This window comes from Myotis yumanensis, unplaced genomic scaffold, assembly GCF_028538775.1.
Source record: "Myotis yumanensis isolate MYYU_CA2020_CCGP unplaced genomic scaffold, mMyoYum1.0.hap1 SCAF_8, whole genome shotgun sequence".
Lineage (NCBI taxonomy): Eukaryota > Metazoa > Chordata > Mammalia > Chiroptera > Vespertilionidae > Myotis > Myotis yumanensis.
Window position 1 is genome coordinate 28,725,340 of NW_027223759.1, and position 27,256 is coordinate 28,752,595.

General features: G+C 39.0%; 1 protein-coding gene across 2 annotated transcripts in view; it reads right to left on the reverse strand.

The window, feature by feature from the left end:
- Positions 1–2,025: 2,025 nt before the first annotated feature.
- Positions 2,026–27,256, reverse strand: part of PID1 (phosphotyrosine interaction domain containing 1) — a 195,172-nt gene continuing 169,941 nt past the window's right edge. For both annotated transcript variants that reach the window (XM_070422314.1, XM_070422315.1), the window contains one exon: positions 2,026–4,166. In XM_070422314.1, coding sequence (XP_070278415.1) covers positions 3,690–4,166 — 477 coding nt within the window. In that variant the 3' untranslated portion in view covers positions 2,026–3,689. The remainder of the gene's footprint in view (positions 4,167–27,256) is intronic.

A 27,256-nucleotide genomic window follows, 5' to 3' on the forward strand; every position in this document is an offset into this window, starting at 1 on the left:
TAATTATACAAATAAATATGTAATTAAAAACTGCAATGATTGACAGGAAAGGAAATTACAGGATGCTATAGAACCCTGTAATGAAAGGATTTGATTCTGAGTTTTCACATGTCTTGAAAAAAAAGAAAAAGAAAACATACATCCTGGTGTTTTAGGGGTGGAGAGAGTATTTCGTCTGTTAATCTCAGACAATAAAATACAATATAATAAATAAAATAAAGTGCAAAATCTCATATGATATTGTGCTGAAATCAAACTTCTTGTGCCTTTGCTTTTAAAACTCTATTGCCATCAAAAAGACTTCAAAAATGAAGAGGCAACGATGTTTATTTATAGTGGTTTAGTATGTTAATTTAAAATAAGTTAAAGTGTTTTAAGAGGAATGGAAATAAATCAAAAGTGGTGGATCTTGCCCTAACCGGTTTGGCTCGGTGGATAGAGCGGCAGCCTGCGGACTGAAGGGTCCCAGGTTCGATTCCGGTCAAGGGCATGTACCTGGGTTGCGGGCACATCCCCAGTGGGGAGTGTGCAGGAGGCAGCTGAATCGATGTTTCTCTCTCATTGATATTTCTGACTCTCTATCCCTCTCCCTTCCTCTCTGTAAAAAATCAATAAAATATATTTTTTTAAAAAAGTGGTGGATCTTGCCTAAACAGAGCAACAGCCCTGGACCAGAAAGAATTCAGTGGGTTCTAGTTACCTTCCAACACATCATAGCTGTGCTGTCTTGGCCAATTCTGTAACCTCTCTGAGCCTTGATTTCCTCATCTATAAAGTAACTGTCATAGTCACTTGCAGGGTCCTTCTGAGGGACATCTGAGTGAATGTGCACAAAAGTGCCTTGTGACAGTCAGTATAGAAAGGAGAGTACAGAAAGGAGAGAACCATTGAAAAACATTAACGCCAGTGTGAACCATCCCTCCCTGGGGAATTAGTATTGGCTCCTCCAAAAGACTTCATTAGCTATTTGAAAGATGCCGTTGTGTATTTTTCCTTAAATTGCTTACTAATCATCTCAAACAAAAGCTCCTGCCAATATTATCAGAGTCAATTCCTTAGCACACCACACCACACGTAGTACCCTGAAAAAAACAAACAAAAAAACAACAACTAGCAAATGTTTTCTGTAATAACTAATCATATGTGCACTTGGGATTCAACTTGTACTGATAGAGGGAAATTGCATTGTTTTGAAATATATACTGGCTGGGTTTGTTATTGCTTTTTTTCTCCCCACTATTAGAAGCATATTCAAGGATGATAGAGTAAACCTGAAATTGAAAAGAGTTCAACTTGAGAGAAAATGCCATTTTAATTAGAAGAGTTAGTTATTCTCAACTTGAGTTCATGCCTCAGGAGGCACCATATCTTCACTGTAGAGGCTCCTACATTTGTTAATGATTCACAAAGGGCGTTGCTCAAGACACACAGACTCCAGGACACCTGCCTTGCCAGAAAAACGGGCCATTCCGGGAAATCACGGCCTGGAGGAAACATTTTTAACCAGTCGTGTCAAGAGGAATCACTCCATGTTTACCTTCCGGGATTTCAGTGCGGGACTCCAAAGATGTAGGTGAAATTTTACAAATTCCAATCATCTGCCAAATGTTCCTGAAGACTCTCCTCTGAAATCAGTTCAGCACCCTAAATAACTGTGTTCATTTTTGAACATTTCCATCTCAGTTAAGGGACAGCGATCAAATATAAATCGAGTGTTAGAAAATAAAATGCAGCCACGGCTGGTGTTGCTCAGTTGATTAGGCACCATTCCAAGGTTGTGGGTTCAATCCACAGTAGGGGGTGTGCAGGAGTCAGGCAGCCAATCCATGTCTTCATGTTTCTCTCTCCCTCTCCCTTCCTTTCTCTATAAAAATCTTTTTTTTTTAAAAAAAAAAAAAAGAGAAGACACAATTTTTTAAACAAAATCAAGGAATGGGTTATTTATGACCAAGTTTGAACATGTGCTTAGATAGAATTCCTTATATACTTAATTTGCTCTATTTTTACATAAATAGGAAAGACATAAAGTAGGAAACGCCTCAGCTTTATTAATGCAAACATATTTTATTAAAGAATGAATGCATTTATGCTAAAGAATAGTTTACATGTGTTGGAAAGCAGCAAGCATATCTCCAAGGGGCGGGTTCTCCTCAATATGACTCCATGCTAATTCTACATGCCTTAAACCCAGACCCACACATGGGGGTACATACACAACACAGGTGCATATAGGGACACACAGATACAAAGACCAAACACTAACACTGTTGCTCTCCAGATGCTATTAACTCTCATTTAAGGCTTCTTTCTGTAAGGTACCCCAGTGCCCCTACCATTACCAGGATTAAAAACCAACTTTAATCAATGAGCATTGCCTGGGAAACTAGCCATCTGCTCTCAGCCTTAAATGTTTGTATTTTAACAAATCCTCTCAATTTCATACAATGATGACCCTTGGCATTTTATAACATTGAAAGATCCAAGAAACAGAAATCTCAGCTTTAGTGAGAACTTCTCATGAGAAACAGTGAATGCACTGGCGATCCTGACTCTGAGATGTTCTCGATTTGAAGGTCACTGGGTCAGATTTCTCTTTAGATTAAGTTGAACGTAGACAAGCCAAGTTTAGAGAACTCACTAGAGTGCAAGGTTGAGTGATGGCAGCAAGGCTTCCTTGGTGACACCAAGTCAGATTTGAAGCTTGCCTGGAAGGACTCGTTAGACAGGACCATAAGTTACCACAAATGGGGGTTGAAAGAAAGGACGGCCTGCATGGAGTTTGTTCACTTGCTGATAACTCATTCCCTTTTTCCAAGGTTTCTGTTGTGGTGGTGGTGGTTTTAAACTCCTAGCTGGTTTGACGGTTGATTTCATCTGCTCGGTGATTTTCCTCCCTTTGGGTGTCCTGCAGTGTATGTTGAGAATCCACCCCTGTGTGGATATTGGCATGGGTTAGAAGGGGAACAAGGGTAGATGGGGCAGGAGGAGGGAAGGGTCATTAGTAGTTGCAAGGATTCTAAGAAAATAGATGAAGTGAATACAATAAGAGGGCACTACTTGATATATTTATGTAAATAAAAGCATTATCTTTAACTGTGAATTAACTGCCAACTATCAGACGGTTAGTTGTAAAGCTCAATGAAGGCTGTGCTGATTGGCTTACTGAGGAGAGGATCTGAAACATCGGAGAGGAGTCTCAGGCTCAAATCCACCTGACTTTTCCTTTAGCCCTGCGACTTCCGCACCAGCATCAGTACTCACCCCCCTGCCCCCTTGACTAATGATCCGATAAGTGCATCTAACATTCTTGTTGGGTTTCATAAGGCAAACTGGAATTGTCCATCACATAACAGCCTCAGTGTCTTTGCCTGAGAATGGTGAAAATCAGCATGGAGCTCTCCTACAGGGAGGCACTGGGGAATGAGCAAAGAAAAAGAGAGAGTCTAGCTAGACCTTTCCTCCCCATCCACACTCCCACCCTCCTCACAGTCACAGCAGCAGCAGATTTCAATGTAACGTAATTACTTTAATAATACATTTCTTTAGATTTAGAGTTGCTCTTCTGAATTTTAAAAGCTTGGTCGGCCAATAGTTTGGCAGTCTTTCATCTGAAATTTGAATCATTGCATATTCATATGGTCTGGAATTCCTGGACCAATGCTGCCTTTTCTGAAGCCCCCTAAATTCCTTCAGCCGTCATCGGATTCTAATCCCTGGGAGACCTCCTCAGAGGAGCTGTCCCTGTGGATCCGGCCATCACTCTTCATACTGTGGAAAGTCTTCTTAAAAGCCTCCATCATGGCATGGGCCAGCTTCTTGGCCTCCAGCTTGCTCTCGCACTCAACAGCATGACAGTCCATCTGGTAGGACAGGTCGTCGTTGATCTCCCTGTAGACCCAGGCGAAGATGTTGGGGCTCACGTTGTGGTCGGCAGTGCAGTAAGCGATGCGAGCCACTTGGAAGGTATCCATGTGGACCGTAGCCTCCCCTTTGTGGTCAAGATGATGAAGACACACTTGGAATGGTCGGATTTCCAGAAGGACATTGGCTGGAAAGATATCTTCTCGGGCTAGTGTGTGCTTCTTCCAGAGCTCAATGACTGGCTTTTCTGTGCAGCCTGAAAAAAACTGCATGCCTGTGGTAGGGACTTTACCCAGATAGGTAACCTGCAGAGGAAATAGAGGAAGAAAAAGGGAGAGGTCAATAGTAAAGTCTTTGTGCTAGTTGTTCATTTCAATGTTCTCATTCATGGTGTCACATGGGAAGGTGGAAAGACATTTTTCTGGCTCCCTAAATGTCATAACTGCCATCAGAATTTTTACCTTTCTCCCTAACAAGTGGCCCACTTGGCAAAAATATTGAAATTCTTTAAATATTAGAGTTGGAGTTTAAAAATCTAGTTCTAGAGAACTACTCTCCCTACCCACTTTACAACTCATATTAGAGTAATGATGGTATTTTTTATAATTTGTCATTTCTTTACAATCATACAGGCACTTGAAGTTTATTTTCAACCAAACACAAGCAGAATTTAATGATATAAAGGAGTCATAGGATGGTGCATCTGAAAAAACAAAATCCTTATTAAACATCTCCTAGTCTGGTTCTCTTTCCATATCTGTCAATGTTCACTTTCCCTTTGAGCTTCTTGCTTCTAGCAAATGCCAAGGACACAGGAAAAAAATGTTCTGTTTAAATTATGGCCTAAAACATGATTGGTTTCTTTCCAAGGTAATTTTTGAAAATATATCAATACAGTTGTTTTTCAATCTAAACAGTTTTGGAATAGATGGGCACCATCTGGTTATAGTGATAATAAATGAAAGATCTACAGATGGTTGGAGACTGAGAATGCTTGCTTATCAAATAGCTAGATGGGCAGTACGAAAACAAAAGAAAATAATTCCAAGTGATTCAAATAGTGACTTCTTAAAAACGTGTCTAAGAATACCAATAAGGGATTTTTTTATTCTTTCATTTTTTTATTCATCAAAATAGATAGAACTGCTATCATTATGGAAATGCATAACACTGAAGATATAATTTAAGAAATAATACAAAATAGTATATGATTTGGTGCAAAATTAGTGACACAGATATAAATACTATGGATTTGAGGAAGAAAAGACCAGAAAAAAAGGTCCATAGAAATGGTGAGAAAGGAAATTTTGTCACAGTGATTCCAAATCAATATTGACATTTAGTGGGACTATAAAGGCTACATACAAACATTTTAGCGCACAGAAGTAAAGTAGTTACAACTTCTTGTGCTTTATCTCTTAAACAAGAGTTAATTGGATACTCACTTTAAAAACATAGCTCCTTAGTAAAGAGGCATAAAAGCTGCACATTCTAGAAATATTCAGAACTTATTGATAATAATAAAATCATAATATGCTAATTAGATTGGACAGCTGAACGACCTTCCAGACGTCCTCCAGGATGACCTTCCAGATAAAGCTAGGGTGTCTGCGAGGGCTGAGGCAAGCCACCAAGGCTGCAAGGGCCAAGCCCCTTGTACGAATTTTGTGCATCGGGCCTCTAGTTATACATAATGGCAATATGCCAGGTGGGCATGTGAGAGGGGTAAAGTGAAGATGGGGTGGCCCAAAAATCAATGGAAAGCAAATGGATATTTGTTCAGACGCAGGCAGGGTCAAGATTTAATCTTAGCTCCACGGTTCACCAAGTGGATGGATCATTCTGGACACCACTAGCCCTTTGCACATGCACAGACATCATTATAATCTAAGGAAGACCATGAAAAGGGTGGCAAGGAGTACTACATAGTACCCTGAACATTCAGGGGAAGGAAGTGTGGTTCCCTGCTGGCAGAAGGCCTCAGAGGGAAGGGCCATTGGACTTCAAGGCATCAAAATCCAGATAGAAGCCCAGCAAGTCAAGGTGGTGTGAGAAGGAGGGAGCAGAAAGGCAAGCAAGGGCTGCAGTGGGAAAAGCCCCAGGTGGGCAAAGGGGCTGCTTTGGCCTGACCACACATTAATTAGGTTGTGGCATAAGCCAGAGTAGGGACTTCTTTCCTCTTGATGGAATGCCACTAAAAATCTACAGCCCGAGGAAGGCCTGGATTTGATCAAGGCTGAAAACTTGGAAGACCTGATGATGCCACAAAGAAAGATGTATGGAGAAGGCTGACTAAGAGCAGAATGCTCGGCAAGATGTTGTAGCAACAACCCAGCCCGGAGGCAAAGGTGAACTGAATTACGAGTGTTGGTGGTGGGAAAGGACTGAGGAGACACATGGCAAAGATATTTCAGAGATAAAACTGACAGTATACTGTAGGGGGAAAATAACTCAGAGACTGCAAATGCTCAAGCTCCCCAAAGAGGGCAACTGGTTGAACAGCTCTGTGTCTCTCTGGATTGGAGTCAGATAATAAAGATGGCTTTGTGAGCAAATGCACAACACAGGGTTCTTCAATACCATTTACTAAAAATGTACCTTCTATATGTGGTACTTTGTGATATCTTTATTATTTTTAACAGCTTTATTTTTTACTGACGTGAAAATTCACATCATATAAAACTTAACCATTTTAAAGCATATGATTCAGTAGCATTTAGTAGTCAAAATGTTGTACAACTATCTGCTCTAACTGGCTCCAAGATATTTTCATCACCCCCAAGGCGGCATAGTGCCCATTAAACAATCTTTCTCCATTATCCCGTCTCCCAAGGCCCTGGCAACCACCAATCTGCTTTCTGTCTCTATGGATTCCCTGTTCTTCCTATTTCATATAAGTGGAATCATACAATATGTGGCCTTTCCTGTTGACTTCTTTCACTTGGAATAATGTTTTCAGCATTCATCCAAGTTGTACCTGTATCAGCACCTCACTCATTCCTATGACATCTTTACTTCTGGAAGTTTAAACGCAAGTATTGGGAAAATAAGTTTCAGTGCTTGGAGTAAAAGCATATTCTCTTTTACGCTCCACTGAAACTAGGAATAACTTTATATTTCTACTGAAACTAGGAATAACTTTATATTTCATACAAAAATTCTTCTGATGGAGGAAAACTCCTTTGATTTGCCAATAGGATCACACCTTTATCCCACCTCCCACACACAAGTTTTAAAAATTACAGTGTCTTCTATTGCAATGTAACCAAAGGATGAGCTTTAAAACAACATTAGAAGTGGTAAATGACTCACTCCAACAGGAAGCAATTTCATAGTGGTAAAATTTTGACAACGAAGACAAAATATAATCCTCCCTTATAAATATTTATTACTTAAAAACTAAAGATTTTAAGGGACATAAAGTTTTATTGTTAAAGTGTGCTTTAGAGAAGAGTAGAGCGGGGATTAGTAGCTCAAGAAGTTTATTAGGCAATAATGAAAGCTACAAATAATATGCAGACATTTATAAAAGCAATTTTGAAACACTGAGGTACAACATAATACATAGCTGTAATCTCTTGAAATTAAACTTATTATGGAAGTGTCTTTATTCAGTGGTCCCCTTTCACCATGATCATCTGACCAGCACTCTACACATTAAACCATAAGGTCCTAAGCCCCTACTGACATACATCCTCAACCAAATCAAGCCACACAGACACTGAAGAGTAGTAACAAATATTTGTGTCACAATTCAAGGAAGAAGCACATGGTATATATAGGTTCACTGTGGTTCAGGATCTAATATTATTATCACTAACCCATTTTAAAAGACAAGAACCTTAGGTGAGGTGGTAGCACTGGGAGACATAACTTATACTTCCGAGTGTTGGGATTTCAGGAGTATTTTGATTATTTGCGAAGAAAATTGCTTAGAAAAGACAGCCTGAAAAGACACGTGTTGAATTCCTGGACCATTTTGCTATTAGATGAGAGGCATTTACAACTGATTTCACTTTCAGCCAGTTATTCATTTTTCCCATCTTTGTACTATCAGAGAAATTTTGGATTTATATGAGCATCCAAATATAGTGGGTCTTTCCATAGAATGAACATTTTTTTTGTCTGGTGCTTTTGCCAATGACACTCTTCTTCATGACAATATAGGCATAGGCAGTTCTTTAAAAATGCATTCTGCTTTATAATTGCAGAAAGTAAGAAGCAAAAACCCTAGAAAATTGTCAGGGAAATGGTGTACAAATAATAAAATAATACATGTATATGATATACTATTATATTTTATATAATTTATTTATATTATATCATCTGTTTTCTAAAACAAAAAAATGTAGAATATACTTAAAATGAAATCAAAGAAAATAAAAGTTAATCTCAAGAACTCCAGACTTTTGGAATTTTCCCACAAGTTTTCTGTGCAAAGAGAAGCCTAAATATGTTCTTAAATATGATCCTGAATATTCCATTAGCTTCATCTTGCAGAGTGTTACTAAGCCTGCAGATGGAGGGAAGCTGTAAGTGGATCATGCGATGACTCTGCTCCACGGGGATACTGACAAGGGCCAGCAATCACACCAAATGTTCCCGGGAACCACAACTGAAGTCTGCTCTCAATTTGTAATGAAGGCCACAGAGGTGGTGGTGGACAGACAAGTCCTTCCTACCAGCACAGAATTAGCAAAAATGCCCCCGAAGTGCCGGTTCCCTAGTGACAGCAGCTCCGGCTGCTTGAATGTACAGGGGTCCCCTCACCTCAGGCCTCGCAAGGCTCTTGGCTGAGTCTTCCCTTGATTCCAAGGAGCTAACCCTGCCCAAACCTTTCTAAACAGTCCCAGTAATGAACTGGTTCCTGCAGGATCTGCTCAACACAGAGCAGGAGTCAGAGGGTAGAACTTACGCTGCTGGGTAAACCTTAGTAAGTCAATGAAACTCTTGTTGGTTGCCTTTGTGGAGCAGATAACATTGTCTAAAATCCCATGAGGTTATGTAAATACAACGACATAAAGTCAACAAGTTGAGACTTTTTAAAGACATATAGGAAAAGAATGATCTGACTAGATTTTCCCTAGATATGGAATAAAAATAATTATCTAAATAGTTTCCTTAAAAATGGAATGTGACATGATAAAATGACGTCCCAACATAGCTTCCCCTCAGAAGGATCCCTGGCTTTGCCTGTGCACTTCCCCTCGTCAGTCAATTACTTGCTATCTGTCTGCCCATTTCCTAAATTTCCCACTACTAGTAAATTCTCCAGAGTCTGGCATTAATCCACGTAGCTGCCTATAAGTCACTGAAGAAAAAAGTGAATATATATATACACACTAATAAAAAAGAAACATGCAAATTGGTGTCATTCTGCTATACCCACCAGCCAATTGGAGCAACTATGCAAATTAACCCAACAAAGATGGTGGTTAATTTGCATACACAGGCACAGAGCAAAGACTGAAGGCTCTGGCTAGAGTGAAGACTGAAGACTGAAGAGGCTCAGCTTCTCTGTTGTAGCCACAGAGGAAAAGCCAAGCCTCACTGAGGCTGGACCAAAGGCCTGGGTCCTGGGTGCCAGAGGAAAACCGGTGCCAGCAGCCAGGGCAAGGAAAGCCTATTGCACAAATCTTCATGCTACGGGCTTCTAACTTTATATATATGGTTTAGAAGGAAGATAGTGTATGGCTCTGCTTTTCAAGGGAAATGGAGTAAAAACTTTTTTAAAATTAGTTGTCTCAAGATACCAACGATTTGCTCTTGCTGTGCATGCAGCCGTGCCCTCTGTGGATAAGGGACCACAGAGTACATGTGTCTTTCTGCAGAGAAACCCTAAAATGTAGGTGTTATTCCTGTATCCTCCTATGTCATTGCTGTTTCAGGGACTTACTCTAAAGGTGTTGATAAATCACTTCTGGCCACAGTATTCCTGTGGGGGACTTCTTTGCACACCCTTCTGTGTTCACTTCCTCCTTGTGGGTAAGAACAGAGGACTCAGTATTCAAAGCTGCTTCAGGAGGACCCACCACCAACACAGCTATGCACCCACCGATGTCAGGTTTGGTTAATGAGGATCTTGTTGTCCTGCTCGCCTATGAAAGAGGTGAATGTCTGCTAGGTGAATAAGTCCCTCTTAGCCTCATCCGTAAGAACTGCAATCTTCCATAGCCACAAAGTAGACAAGAAAAAATTGAGTCAAGAAATTGGTCACTAAATATGTCCAAAAGGGTAGACAGATTTTTTTTTTTTAGCTGTCACCTCCCAGGGTGCTGGAACAAGGGGAATTGGAAGATGACAAGAAGACTCTTTAGGAGTAAAAATCAGGTGGAAATATGCAGTAAATACTAGCATCTTTTCTCTGGTTGCAGAAACAGATATTGGGCAAGAAATGTATTAAGAATGAATCATTCTGAGAGAAATCAACAGAGCAAAAAATAAAAGTTTTTCCCCATGTGTCATTCAATGGCATAAACCAATGCCCCAGATGCAGACAATGTGTGAATGTGCTAAACCCAGGCCCAACTAAAGACATTTTTTTTAGAATATTCACAGCATGTGGAGATACATAGAAGCCATGGAACCGTCGGGCGCGCCAGAGTGTCTGCAGCGTTAACAGTGTCAGATCAGGGAAGACCAGTGTCCTGAGAACCTCTCCTTCTGACCCATGAGTTTTCCAATATCCCAGCCAGCTCTCCATTCATGAGTTACCATTCCCTGCTCATGTGTGGCAAACAAACCCTGGTTGCCGAAATGCATCCTTCAAGCTGAGCGGACACCATTCCATTCCTTCCTCTGGGTGGCCAGTCCATATTTCATTCTAACCTGAATCTTTAGGATCTTGACTAGCCTCACCCTAAAAAGGGCAGTCAGATGGAGTGGATAATGATAAGGTCCCCTAAACAAGAATGTGAGGTGAGATGGATGATCACAGACGACCCCAAGCACCTGGTTTCCTGGGAATCTTCCACCTTCCAGGCTGGATAAACCTGGCTTCCAAACCTCATGAGCCCAGCTTTGGTTTGGTTTACTGTGGGGTTTCTCTGGGATGACATGACAGGAACAAAGACTCCGTCAAGGTCTTTCTTAGGATATGAAAGGTCTTGGTGTTCTTTCATTGTCTGTAGGAGACTTCCTTTCCCCATCTGACATAAAATCACATTACATGAACACAGGATGGAGACACCTTAACTGGGCATCCTAATAGCCTTTGGGCTACAAGACAAAACATGAGAGGAAAAAAAAAGAGCGTCTCTTAACCTGGGGTCAAATACTAGAGTCAAGTTCTTTGCTCCCACATTAATTCCCACCTGCACATTTCAGAGGAAGAGGGAAAGACAAAACCCTAAGATTTATGGCCCAGCCTGAATACACTCCTTCTTTGCCCACCACAGAGAAACACAAATTCATTAACACTTTGACAAGTGGAGATGGACCCATATACCAGTCACATAATCCACAATGCAAACACAAGCACAATGCTAATCATGACCTTGAACCTGTATTACATGCTTTAGGCCATGAAGAAGGTATTAAAGGATAAATGTTGGTTACAGTGAAATCCATGAAGTCATTGTGAGAAATATAAAAGTGATAAGTTTTGGGCTTAAAAATTAAATTTCTTTATCTGTACATTCATGTCATAAGTGTTTGTTGAGCACCTACTAAGAATCATGTATCTTAGTGAACAAAATGGACAAAACTCCCTGCTGTCTTGGGGCTTACATTCCAAGTACACTGACGATGCTTAGCACTAAGTTCACAGAACTCAACATTCCAAGAGCAAGGCTGACCTTAGGGAGAAGAGCACACAGAAGCCTCCCTGAGTACTTTCAATGAATCCAGAAAACTTCTCTTGGGTTCAAAAAGGTCTTAACTCTTATATGGCATAAGTAGGACAAAAGTACCCCCAGTTTGGAGTTCATCCCTTGGATCAAGCTGTGTTCAAAGAAGGTTCATTCGTCTTGGTACTCACTGTAGTTTGGCTTTCTGAGATGCTGCTGCAGTAGAAAACCAGGCAGGTGAGGGCTTTAGAAGAGTGCCAAGGGAGAGGGGAAGGCAGATGAGAGCAAGGAAGACATGGAGGTAAGAGATGAAGGCAGACTTGTCTCCCAAACAAAATGGACTGGCAGCAAGAATGCCATTGGTGACTTTACATTTGCCCTGACTGGACAGTTAAGGTAATAGACACCTGCGTTTTCACTCTTAGGATGTTTCCATCTTCTCTTCATTGTAATCTTATAGCAAAATTATAAGTTGTTTCAGGCTGCCCAGGATCTATTCTACCTTTCTTTGGTATCTTCCTTCTTTATTTTGGAGACCTAACTAGCAAATTTTCTCAGGATTTAGACTCAAAGTACTGATATTTATTATATTTAATTAATTATTGATGATTCAAAGGTATATCAGCATTATGGGCTTTTTAGAGCTAAATGGTGACATTCATGCCAATCAACACCTTGTCTGTGGTGCAGTGACGATGATTCTAATATCCAAGGAGATAAGGACATTTGCCCCAAAGAGCAAGACATGGAACACAGGTCCTCCACCCCAAAGCCAAGAACCTTTCCACTACTCCAATTCTTTCCCTGAAGGTTACAATTCTTTCCCTTATTTTTCATTTTTATACCATCTACTTTCTCTTTGGTCATTTCTCCAAGCAAACACCTGAGATCGAGTCCTGGTCAGGGACATGAAAAGGTGTCAGACACTCTACTGGGTCTTGTTAAACACTCTGAAAAGGGTTTGGAGTCAAACCTTTAAAGAGTCCTTAACCTGAGATGTGTTTGCATTGCCCAGAGATTTAAATTCTGATGCTAGCATCAATAATTAAAAGGAGATAAGAATGCATACTTAATATTCAGATATCACATTCCTCAAGAACTTTGAGATGGTGTTTTACAAAGCAAACAATCCCCACTTTAAAGAATAACTCTGAAGAGCAAATATCAAACATGTGCTCAGTTGGCCCCAACTCTGCTCTTGTGGGTCAATTACCAACAGGCCAGACAACATATGATGCAGAATTGCTGTGGGCACCAAACGCCATGCTGGGCAGGGCTTTGCACATTCCTCAACAAAGGCAGCTGAGAGCCTGGAAGGTCAGCATGAGAGGCCTGGCCTCTGCTCAGAGCACACCTGGGCAGATAGCTCTGGGTTCCTACCCTCCAGCCCCCCAGGCTTCTGTGGGTCATTTACAGGAAGCCCAGATGATTCTGAAACAAAACGAGGTGTTGTTGTTTTTTCTCCAAAGTGAGTCATGGGAGCCATTCTAGGGTCTATTTTTTGGCAGATGTACCTGACACTCATCAGTGTAAGAGTGGACCCAACTGCCCTGTGGCCAGACTGGGATGAGGACCAATCGTTACTGTTCCCTATAAGGCTACCCTTCAAAGTCTTCTGCCGAATATCTGCTTGGCCTGGCTTGGTTGGCTAACCAAGAGGCAGCAAGAGAGCCGACTGCCTGGGGAGAACCTGCCTCAAACTTTAACAGCATACTTTTGTTAATCCCAAAGGAGATGGTGATGACCCAGAAAGGCTTACAGACTTCTTCTTAATCCTTTTTTAATAGTAGCAACAATGTTGGCAGTAGAATGCAGATTTTCTAAAGTCCATTATTTTCTGGGACATTTTTACACATATGCCTTTGTTTAGTGATTTGTCTTAAATTCCAGTAACTTTCCTACAGTCACAGATATTGAGAATACTTTTTTATTGTTTAGCAGTTCTTTCCAAGTATTTTCTTGGGTTATGTTTATTGAATCTGTGAAAATATTAATAGAAATATAACTGGGGAATATGTTTTCTTTTTATTATGTAAATGTATACCATGGAGGAAGATAATTACTAAGACCCAATGCCAAGGGATAATTAAGGACCGTTTTTGCACTCTAACCGAGATGAAGGTTGCTTCAACTGTGAAATATAGCATATGTCTCACAATTAGGTGTTTAAGTGACAGATTTATTTCTGTTATTCATACTGTAACTTAGTTCCAATGATGCAGAGTGATTGGAAATGTTGTGTCCCATTTGTGCTTATCAAAGCAGTCCCCATGTGCAATTTGTCCTGTCAAATGGCTCTTAGATGTGTGAAGACAGAAGTGATTTATCTGAAAGGCACCAAAGTGCACTCCTGAAGAAAAAGTCACTTAATAAAAATGACACCGCAATGAAACACACATTCCCTCATCTGGCCCCTTCTGGTGAGCTTGCCCAATGGTCAAACCTGGCACCGTTCCACTCAGTGGCAAAGAACAATTTATTTCTCGACAAGTCTGATCTCTTCCCTACTGCTTTCTAAACAGTAGAGTGTACTGGAAAGAGATAGAAATTCAGCAGATCTCTCTAGGCCCTAAAATGTTCACAACAAGAATATTCTCTCAATGATAAATCACTATCAAACACACTGCTTGAGAGTTATCCTGACAAATGGATTCACGGGGCAAGCAATGTGGCAGGTGAGAAATGTTACCAATTTTTGTCTTTGTAGCACTTTATCAATTCATTTTTCTTAGTGCACATCTCATTAGGAGTAGACCAGTGAAGGCACTAAACATTTAAAAAGAATAATGTTGAAGCAACATTTGCTTGGAGTTAATAAAATAAACACAATAGTCTATTGGCTACAAGTCTACAGCTCTTAACAGAAGGCCAATAGAAGTTTGAAAAGAGAGGTAATATGGAGCTTAACTAAACATGGTATTACCAAGCATTCCAAAGAAATGAAAACTTATGTTCCAACAAAAACCATTATATGAATGTACACAGTAGCTTTATTTGTATTCATCAAAAACTGGAATTAGTTCAGATGTCTTCAATAGGTGAACAGTTAAGTAAACTGAGGTACTAGCATATCCATTCCATGGAATATTGCTCAGCAATAAAAGGAATGAACTATTGACACACCAAACAAGTTGGATGAATTTCCAAAGAATTCTGCTGAGTAAAAAATAAACAACAATAACAAAAAAGATCTAAATTGTTGCATACTATTTTATTCCATTTATGCATCATTTTTGAAATGACAACATTTTGGAAATGGAGAACAAATTAGTGGTTGCCAGGGATTAGGGATGGGAGAGAGGTGGGAGTGGTTATAAAAGGGCAACAGGAGGGGTCAATGTTGTGAAAAACATTTGTAGTATCTGAGTGTTGACTAGATGTGAAAACATGAATTTACACATGTGAAAACTGTATAGAACTAAGTAAAAACATGAAAAAACAAACAAGTAAAACTGGATAATCTTAATAACATTGCAGGAGTGCATAAATGTGATATCCTATATAATAAAAGGCCAATATGCAAATTGTCCCCTTGACCAGGAGTTCGAGCAGAGGGCAAGGCCAGCTGGCCAACCACCCGGGGCCCCACCCCCGGAGCCCCTCCCCCTCCCTCAATCGGGGCAGGCTGGCCAAACTACATCCATCCACAAATTCGTGCCCTGAGCCTCTAGTTATACTATATTTTGCAAAGTGTTATCATTGGAGAAAACAGTGTAAAGTATATATGGGATCTCTCTGCATTATTTCTTAACTACTACATGTGAGTCAATCATCTCAATAAAATTTTAATTAAAAAAGTCATCTCATCTATCTCATTCAGCATTACTTTTCTTTTTTTAAATTTATTTTTATTGATTTCAGAGAGGAAGGGAGAGGGAGAGAGAGATAGAAACATCAATGATGAGAGAGAATCATTGATTGGCTGCCTCTTGCATGCTCCACACTGAGGATAGAGTCCACAACCCAGGCATGTGCCCTTGACCGGAACTGAACCCTGGACTCTTTGGTCCGAAGGCTGACATTCTACTCACTGAGCCAAACCAGCTAGGGCAGCATTATTTTTCTTAAAAAATACCTTTTATTTATAATTATTTATCAAATTTTAAACATATTTAAACATATTCTAATCAATGGGTATGCATACTAATTATAAAGACAATTCAAACAATTAAACTCAAAGATATATGGTCACAGAAAATAATTTTTGAAAATTTCAATTATTCATATTGTTTTCTTGCACAGGAAATATGATAAGGTGGAATGTAAATGATTAAGCAACAGTTCTGAAATCTGTTCTCTCCCTTCATTGGGGAAAGGGGAGGTGACCCAGAAAACAAAGAAATGACCTGGTCTAATCTCCGTTTTAACTTGACCATCTGTTGTTTGCTGGCAGGCAAATCCTGACCTACCGAATGCTTTTTGCAGGATGTACCTGCTTGCCTAGAATTGCTGATGGCCAACAAATCCGAAATCTGTGGAGTTATGGAACATGGCTTCCAGGAAACTGTCTCATACTCTGTGCAACTAAGTATAAAATAAAGATGTTAAAGATTGAAAGGGCTCTCTTCTGCATAACTTACGTAAGTATGTACAGTATTAGGTATCTTCTGTGTTAATGTGGGCGCTAGACCATTTATGATGCTGTGAGAAAGGGCTGAAAGCCACACAGAGGGCCCCGGATGTCACCATGTTTTGCTTGTGCCTTCTGATTATTTGTGTTCCCAAAATTATTAGTAAAGTTTGGTACTAGAATGATATTTCTGATCTGAATATCTAATTATTTGTGTAATCTCCGAGAGTAATCAAGAGAAGACTTTCCAGCATACACTTACATATACTAGGATGACACTGGAGGGGACGGAAGAGTTATTAGAGACCAGGAAGGAAAAGAAAACTCATAAAATGTGATTGTTAAAGAAGAGCTTGTTCATGATGTTTTTAAAAGAGATCCAGTTTGGTTTTTAGATTATATTGACTGTATTGAAAAGATCCATGTAGAAATTGTATTTAAAATACAGTATTTACAATATGATAGAGATTATATCCTTTGCAACTATTTTTTTTATCTTTATTGTTGAGAGTATTACAGCTATCCTCCCCTTCTGAAACATATGATGGAAATATCTTCTGTACAGTTAAAACTGTGATCAAGTAGAATACTGATATATTTTATAGAAAACTAAATGAAACTCATAGACTATGTCTTACCTGACTGATTTTTACTTAAAAGTTCTACTTGTAATTAGAGAAATGAAAAATAGCCTGGCTGGTGTGGCTCGGTGGTTGAGTGTCAACCCATGAACCTGGAGGGCACATGTTCTGGGTTGTGGTGCATACAGGACACAGCCGATCAATGATTCTCTCTCATCATTTATATTTCTATCTCTCTCTCTCCCTCTCCATTCCTCTCTGAAATCAATAAAAACATTTTTAAAAGAAAAAGAAAGTGCATTGAGATACCTATCAGATAGATGAAAATTTAAAAACATGGTACATATTATGTTGACAAGGGTATGGAGAAACAGAAACTCTCACATATTGCTGGTTGGACTGCAAACTGATACTTTTTCCCCCCAAGGGATTTGGCAACATATAACAACACTACGCATGCCTTTTGACCAAGCAATGCCTTGTATGGGAATTTACGCTGAAATACCCTCCAATAATGTGAAAATATACAATCATAAGTTTAATCCATTATGACATGTTTTGTAATTATAAGATATACAGTAAATCTAAATGCTCATACAAAATCAAACAGTTGAATAAATTATAGTACATCCATCTAATGTACTATTACAGCTATGTACAAAAGAATGAGAAAGAGCTTTTGTACTTATATGGAGTGAATGACAGGAATATTATGTGAAAAGAAGCAAAGTGAACAAACACTATCTATTTTATGTAAGCAAAAAGGGGAAGTAAAAACATACATTTTATGTCTGTTCATTTCTGAGAAAAGAAACACAAAAAGAAACCAGAGATTAGTTACCAACAATGAGTGGTTGAGAGTAGGGTTGAAATGAGGGGGGAGGGATGGTGTAGAAGGAATAGAGAAGTGACATTTCTCCAAGTACATCTTTTGTGTAGTTATGACTTGGAATCATACCAACCATATAATGTAATCAAGAGATATGGGGAGAAAAATTCCAAATGGAAAAAAACAAAAAATGAATAAAGCTAACCAAATGCAAAGAAATAACACAACTTCAGCGAAGAGAGGAAAAAAATATCCAAGAAACATTTTAGCAGAGTATTTTGACTATTTGCCCTCAGGTTAAAGACAGAAAGGACTCTAAACCAATATTGAGATTGTTAGTAAGCCTGTTTTCCAAAGTGGTATCTATTTGCAATTCTGAGCCTACTCCATGTGCATTAAAGGATTAAGCTAAAAATAACAATATTGCAAATATTGAAAACCGGGTTCCTCATCGTCAGAGAAGTGCATTACAAATATGAAAAGGAGAAAGTCTAGAAAAAAACCCTGTGGCTTCAGACTGGAATTGGAGTAATCCAAACAAATTATGGTTTTCAACATATGTAGACAGGTAGATATTGACACTGATATAGAGGTGTGATTTTGTATAAATGCATTCATCACTCACAAACATATTTCTTAGGAGTGCCTACTGAGGGACACTGTAAGCAGTGACGTGTCACTAAAGCAAGCATATCTGAAGCCCAAATCCAGTGTTCTAAGTATCAGTCTACATAGCAAGGAACCAGCCCACCCTCCTTGGAGAAACATCATGCTGTAACAGAAAGTAGCAAAGTATTCAAACAATGACAAAAACTTCTCCAGAGGAGAGTCAACTTAAAGGAGTTCTTATTGGCCAAACTGGGGGACAATGTGACAGAGAGTCAGCTTAAAGGAGTTCCTATTGGCCAAACTGGGGGATAACTTGACCATCAAAATAAATAATAATAATGATTAAAACCAACAATAGAAGAAAGAAGCCATGAGTTAATATTGATATAGTTTAAAAACAAATTAATGGAAGGAAAAGTTCTTACAGCAGAATGCAAACCTATAAAGTCATAAAGAGATGATGAGATTAGAAAACCAGCATTTGACAACTACCACAGTAACAGTTGTTTCAGGCAAGAAGAGGTTCCAATGAATGCTAAGACTAGGAACTACAGGTTTGATGAGAAACTGGATATTTATATAGCTTCAAAGTACCTCCCCACAAGATACCTATTAATTACAAATGGGAAGTAATATCTTCAGTGGAGAATCCTAGCAGACACCATTACAGCCAAGTGATAAAGTAGTGTACACTGTGAGGACATACAGACATTTCAGTGACCTCCCTGCCGATCACCTGAACCTAATCATGGAAATGTTGGACACACCCAAATGGAGGTGTGTCCAACATTTCCAAAATATAAGAGACAAAAAGACAGAGAAATAACAAGGATCTTCTCCAGATTAAGACTATTAATAAGGTCTGTGGCTTAGATACTACTATTACATAAATGTTAACTTTCCGATTTTGATAATTATATAAGAGAATATCTTTATATATGAGGATATATATATATATATATATATGAATGAATATATCAGAATGGTAATATAAGAGAATATCCTAGTTTGTAAGAACTATACTCCAATATATAGGGGCATAATGTCTTATCAAGAGAGAGAGAGAGAGAGAGAGAGAGAGAGAGAGAGAGAGAGAGAATGAATAAATAATCAACTAAATACTTGGGGAATATAGGTGAAAGGCACACATGGAAATATTTTATAAGAACATTTCAACATTTTTGTAGCTGAAATTATTTCATACCAGTAAGTCAAAAAGAAGATCAATTAATACATTTGCCCCTGGTTAAATGCTAATTTAAAATAAAAACATTTCTATGAGTATATTTAGTTGACTAAACAATGTTTATATCTTGAAGAGTAAATTTAGTTTTAAGATACATCCAACCAAGGACCTGTTTGTGATCAAAGTCCACCCCCTCAAGATGACTGGATCAATCTATTTTAGTGTCTTATGACACATTCTAGTCTAAGTGTCCTGGTGCACCTATATGCAATAATTGAAGTGGACATATTACAGGTTAAATTATTTTCCATAAGCAAGCAGCAGCTCTTCTGAAATAATACCGCTGGCAATCAAATCTATAATCGCTCAAGAGCTTTAAATGTCACATTTACTTTCTGCTTCCAAATAAAAAACAAGGCATGATGTGAAAGTAATTTTTAATGACTAGCCCATCGCGTTTTTATATTCTTAGTTAAAAGTCATCTTGGAATCATATCGTTTTTGTTTTCTAACTACTGAGCTCTGCCCAAGGAAATATTGTGACTGACCGTGTTGTTACTATTTTAGTATTTATCTCCATACCAGAATTATCACATTGGAAAAAAAAATCCTACAGCATTCTCCTTCTAGATTTAAGAAAGGAGAGTGATGTCAAATATTTAGAAACACAGAAGTACTTAAAATATAGAAGCTTACGTATTGTGGCTTTGAAAGATGTCTGGTTAAAGTCACTACTGATTAATGTATTCTTAAAAGGAGAAAAAAAATGAAAGTTACTTTCTTTTTGAACGTTGGGAAAATAAGAATAAGGAGTGAAGCAGACTCATAGGATAGTTCTGAGATGAATGAGCACTTGAGTCAGAACATTTAGTAAGAGTGCATTTTCACTGGAGCAAAAGTTTCAAATGTTGATGGATTAAGAAAAAGCAAGAAGCTTTTCTGTTATTTTTCAAGAAGCACCTGCTCTGCAGTCAAGAGAGTCTTACTCTCAGCCCCAGTAGGTTGCTACTAGCAGGTGTGCAATCACTGTCCAGGAGACATTGAGAATGCTTCCCTCTGATTTGCCCAGCAAAGAGCCATGGAGGCCATTACCCTAGGTAAGCAGAAGATGTAGCCCAGCAATGCAAGGTGGAGAGCTGTGAACAGCACCAGAAGGGAAGTCTGTGTGGCCAGCAAAGGAGCAACAAGGAAAACATTCAGTCTGTATCCTTTGAATCCCCTTGAAAGGTGACTCTGACTTTCTAAACCCTGGGACTTCATACACCTAAAGCAAAGATAGAGAAACCATGACTCACAAACTCAGACCAGGAAAGCAGACCCCTTTTTAAAATAATAAGTTTTTCATTGTTTTAAGAACTATCTCTTTATTTTTTAAATATATTTTTATTGATTTCGGAGAGGATAGGAGAGGGAGCAAGAGAAACATCAATGATGAGAGAGAATCATTGATCGGCTGCCTCCTGCATGCTTCCAACTGGGGATCAAGCCTGCAACCCGGGCATGTGCCCTTGATTAGAATCAAAACTGGAACCCTTCAGTCTACAGGCTGATGCTCTATCCACTGAGCCAAACTAGCTAGGTCAGAACTATCTCTTTATAAGGGTGAAAATGTCCCTGTAAATCCACTAGATCTTATATAGTACATGGGTCTTGTATATGGACTCTTTGAGTTCTCCCACCATTATTCCAATGGGTTACTGGTATATTCCATGTTCTCACATTCTCTCCATCACAGCCTCACAAGAAGCTGAGATGCTAGATATGATACAATTTCCAAAGACCTACAGGACAACACATAGACCTGCAGGCGGACAAAGTCCCATCACTGACAGAGCTTGTGCTGGTTCATCTCATTCCTCCTCGTTCTACCAGGAAGGTAGTGTGATGGTTCATTTCATGTTACCTGACTGAGCCATGGAGTGTCCAGATACTTATTTCAACATTATTCTGGGCATGCCTGTGAGGGTGTTTCTGGATAAGATGGACATCTGAATCCTTAGACTGAATAAAGCAGATTACCCTGGCCAATGTGGGTGTGTCCCATCCAATTGAAGGCCTGAATAGAATAAAAGGTGGAATAAGGGAGGATTTTTCTGTCTGAATGTCTTTAAACTGGGACATTGGTTTTCACAGCAGATGTCTCGAGCCCACACTGAGACACCTGCCCTGCCTTCCCAGCACTCTCCCTCATGGATTAGCTCTTCTCATCCATCTCCTACCACCTTCTCTGTCAGTCACAGTCTCTGTATCTTATTGTCAAAAGCAGCAAACCCCTACACTGTCATTTAACGTGCCTTAAATTTGTGCAATCCCAGAATTGGCAGATGAGGCTCTTTCTGTGACAGGAAGGCCTGCCTAGAGTGTGCACAGCCCAAATCAAACTTGAAGTCGTTCATCTCTGCCCATTCTTCTTGGCCTGGTGGCAATTCAATGCAATGGTAAAAGGAGAAAAAAGGCTCTTGGAGCACCTCACTGATTCCATCAAATAACCCTCCCACCCTACCAGGAATCATATTGCAGCAAGATAATATTTCCTATTGTAGCCACAGCTACAAGTCTTCCTTGTTGGGACTCAAGAAATGGGAAATGGGATCTTGGAAACTCGGGGATGTAATTCCACATAAATAAAAATCACTTATTCTCCTGTGCAAGCCTCAGAAAATTCTTTTTCTAGGGATATCACAAGAACTCCACTCCCATGAACAACAGGTGGAGATGAAGTCCTCCTCACCCCCGAAAAATATAAGGTATTGTCATTTTGCTGGAATGTGCCAATCACCACATGATCAGAGAAATTCAATGCAAACGCTATATATTGCATTTTTCTATTGTACATCTGATTTTCACTTTAATCAGATTTCAAAGGGATTAGCAATGCAAAAAAGAAAAGAGGCACTACACATAGTAAAGTCTTAGAAGTAGAACTATGAACTATGAAAGCAATGAATATGCACATTTTTTCAATTTTGATGTATATTTTAAAATTGCCTTTTAAAACCATCTTGCCAATTTTTATTCCCAATAGCTACTTATGAGACCCTTTCCACATACCAGACATTTTCAATGATAGCCATCATCATTTTTAACATCTTTCCAAAGTTGACAGATGAAAAATGCTACCCTGTTATTTTTTTATTGCTACTAAGATTAAATTATTTCATATGCTTAATAGAAATCTTTATTTCTTCCTTGGTAGATGACCTGTTGAATTACTCTGCCCCCTTTTTTGTTTCTGCAGAGGGCTGTTCATCTTCTTTCCAATATCTATCTGTCTCTCACTTGGTTTTACATCTCACTCCATTGGTCAATATGTCCAGAACAATGATACCTAATACAAGTGATGATGGCAATCCTGGTCTGCAGCCTGAATTTATTGGAAATGCAGCACAATTCCAGAACATCAGAAACACACCTGTGAGCATATATAAGCAGCCAAATGCATTTCACCAACTTATGAGTTACCTAGTAATCAATTATCAGTAGCTTAGATAACCGATAACCAAGAACTTAGGATACAAGAGGCATGTTTTCATTTCTTTCCCAAGTTTGACAACTTAGAAATCCTGAGATTAATTTTCTAGCACTCAGAAGATCATAAGAAATGTTCTGACTGTATTCATGCTGTTTTAAAATGCAACCAGAGAGGGAAATCAGAAAAAGTCATCTATAACTCTGGGAATAATTTGCTGAATTAGAATCATGATATTGACCAGTCTTTTCTAAGAACACTTAATTCTCTAACAATCAACTTAGTTTATCATGATTTTAGAAAAAAATATATGCACTCAGATGTATAATACATATACATATAAGTATGTATATACACACATTCATATCTACATGAACATAGTTAACCTTGTGCAGTCAAAACTCTATAAATATTGATTGTGGAAGAGAAAAAATATAAAAGAATGCCAAAGCAATAAATAATTTGGCTATAGAACTTCTTCCAAATGACGGCTCCAATTCTTCAAGTTATCTTTCTGTGAATCTCAACAGAAGTGTGTTTTCTGAAGCATTCGGAGACTGTGAAAATGTAGCCAACCATACAAGAGGCACTGCAGCCATGTCTGTGAAATCCTGTTACAGCACAAGGCATCTCCCTTATATGTTACAGTGCAAAAAGAGGGCCATGACTGATGAAAACCCTGGTACCTTCTCCAGCTGTAAAACTATAGCCTCTCAGCAGAGTCCTGAAACCCCACCAGTTCTAAACTGGGAACTCAAGGGCCCGGGATTGCTAGGGCAGCAAATTCATGATGCTCAGGTGAGACAGACTGTGTACATCAGGAGAGTTTTTAAGCTATGCTGAACTGAGTCATGGGTCCTTAACAATATTCCCTTTTAAAAAAAAAATCTGTCTTTCCAAATATTTACATGATAAGTATACTCTCAGTTCACAGCCAAATAAAGGTGGATTTGGAAAAGTCCCAGGAAACTGTGGCCACTCTACATAAATGCTGCATGTATGCTGGTGTGTATTATACAGTATACAGATTTACCTAGACTAACCATGGGATTATGTCCTGATAAAACCATCATAAGTTGAAAATATCTTAAGTCAAAAATGCATTTAATACACCTTTACCTGCCAAACATCATAGGTTCACCTAGCCTACCTTAAACATGCCTAGAACACAATATCCAAAAAAATACCAGCAACACAGTACACTGTAGAGTACTGGCTATAACCCTATAGCTCACTGTAACTGCCCATCATCATGAGAAAATATCACTACTCAGGAAAAGATCAAAATTCACAATTCAAAATACAGTTTCTACTGAACACACATCACTTTCACATCATTGTAAAGTCAAAAAATCATAGTCAAGTCAATGCAAGTCGGGTACTTGTATAAGACTCTTTCAGAGACATACCTACGCTGCCTTTAGCCACCTGGCCATTCAGTGTCTCATCTCCAACTAGCAGTGAAGCTGGATATAAGTCACATAGGCCCACTAATGAACAAGCTATGGCACCATTACTAGTGTGGCATTGGAATCCGTGTCATAATGTCAATCACTGCTCTTCAAATGAAAAGTCTTTGAGAATCTCCTAAGATCTGCTATGAAGAAAATAATCACTTGTTATCCGCCTAGATTAGAACCTGCCAGGCCTGTGATGCCTATAACATAAGAGAAAAGCTTGAACAGAAATTGGCAGAAGGACCAATTGGAAAAAGTGATCTGACTCTAGTATTTCTTAGTTTCTAACTGTCTTTTAGGGTTCTCCACATGCACTTTCAACTGTCAGGAGCATGCTTTAGTCTCCAGCTCCACTGGGCAACAGAGAAATGTGAGCTGAGTCCCACAAGGGCCCCAAATGTTCCTGGCTTAGGATCCTGCTGCTCATCATGTCTGGAGGATCCTGGTTAGTTCCTGCCCTCCACTTCCTACCCCCAAAAGATAGTCTTGCTAAAGTGATTTGACAATATTATAATGTCAAATAGTCAGGAACAGGAATAAACACAATTTATATAGGGAAGCACCTGTGGATCCCAAGGTCACCACTGCTGAGAAGAAAGTACAGGCAGAAGTCATCTTCCCGAGGCTGCTGGAACTGCACACGGAAGTGCACAGACATGTGAAGGTGCCCATGTTTGAGTGTCCCTGTCAGAACTTTTAGGCATGTTTTTAAGGCTGGGGATGGGGACATACGCTCCATTTTACAGATAGTTTTATTCTAGCCAGTATGGTTAGCAATAAGATTCCACTTTTAGTCTGCGCTCCTCTAAAGAGTGAATTAACTATTTCTACTTGCGCCCAAGGCACTTCCTAACTAATTGCTGTTTTAGTTGGAGTTTGGCTTAGAGTTCCTCTTTTTCAACAAATGGAGATCGATAAAGTGCTTGCTGCTTCGAAGACAAATTTGTGTGTTGGGCCATTTTCTCCCCCAGAAGCCATCATAGCTGAAATACATTTACTTGGTTATCCGTTGTCTAATTTGACCTATGGGAAATGCTCATGTCAAGCAGGAAGAAAAAATATTGGCCTGAAAACAACTTGAAGGCTACCCAGCATCTAGTTGACACAAGGGAGAAAGGTATCCAATAATAATTCCAGCAGCTGGTGGCATTTGGATATTGATAGCGGATGAAGAATAAGAAATCACAGAATTTTACTTTAAGCCATCTAAAAAGTTTCCTTTATAGTGGGAACTGTATTCAACAAAAGTATCTAGTACTAAAATCTTTGTCTCAAAATATTTTTATTCTTTTACGTGTGACAAATATAATTATTGTAAAAGCTGTATATCAATAAGCAAACGATTTCAAGTGATATTTTCACCAACTATGATAGGAAGGAATAAAAGCTTGTGCCACAAAAATCTAATGGAACATTCATTAGTAAACATAAATATAATATGACTCCTTCTAGGTAGAACACAGATTCCTACCAATTAAAACATCTGTAGGCATATAAGAAAGTATAAATGTGTAATACACATGTGCCACATTTTGGCTCAAATTATATTAACTTCTCTTTTTCTTGACTGGACATTTGTCATAAAACTGGGATTCTTGTCTGAGTTTCTGTATCCATGAGGGGAAACAGTTTAATTCAAACACCACCAAATCAGGATTTTCAAACACTGTAAACTCAGAAACTATAAATACAGCATGTTGATCAGAGAATGAAAAATAAGCATTTGTTTGTTCAATTTTAAACATTTTCAGAGCATCTGAAATAGGCCAGAGGTTGTTATAGGAATAGAGAGACACATGTGAATAAAATAGACAAAAATCTATGCTTTCTTAAAGAAAGAGAAAACTCTTCCTTCTCATTTGCTGTGGAGCAAACCAGACCTGGTGGCATCTGCCACTCCCAGAGGCTGCAGCAGCCTGAGTGAAAGGTCTCCACAGCGAGCCCAGACAGGAAGGACAGCCTCCACTGCGGCCTCTCTTCCCGCATGCAGTCCAATCACTTCATTTTGTATCAAGGTGAACTTTTTACCTTACAAATTGGAGTATCACATTTGGACATAATATAAAATGTAATTTTGTGGATTATTTACCTTGAGCAGTTGCTCTGATAATGAAATATCAAGCGACTGCTCCCAAGAAATACATTCTTTCTAAGGTTAATAAACCCAACCAAAAAGTCAAGGCAGACCCATGATATAGGTTTCAGGATCTAGGGGAAGGTTTAAGGATTAAGATTCAGAAAAAGTCCTTTGTCTCTATCTCCCACCATTTATGTAATTCTTACTTTAATCATACAAATGAATGGTAACCAAGGATGGGATAATCAAAACTTATATGCATATATGCATAGCCCGTGGACACAGGCAATAGTGCAGTGATGGCCTGGGGTGCAGCAGGGGTTGGGTGGAGGTGGGCAAAATAGGGAGAAAATGGGAGACACCTGTTATTCTGTCAACAATTAAAAATAGATTTAAAAAAGAATCAATAACATTTTTAAAAAGAAGTATATAACGTATGGTTTTATATGCTCACATTGTGGCCATAGGTAACTGAAATACCCTGTCTTTTGTTAAGCATTTATATGCTCACAATGATGTTAGGCAGGGTATAATCAACAAAACAAAAGAGTTTGCAATCAAGTTGGACTTGGCAAACATGAAGTGATTCTAAACAATACAAAGGTAGCAGGTGACTAAGTAATGGTTGTTTGGTACCATCTATATACCCAACAGGAGGTCAGAAGAGACTAAGTTTAACAAGGTTGAAAACTAGCCATGAACAGGGGTTGAATAGGTTAAAAAGGAGAGAGTCCACAGAAGGCTTGGCTGAGAAATTACACATGTGGAGGACAAGAGGTAACCTGACTAAGGCAGGGTTTGGGTTTTAGAGAAAAGTGGCAAGCAATAAC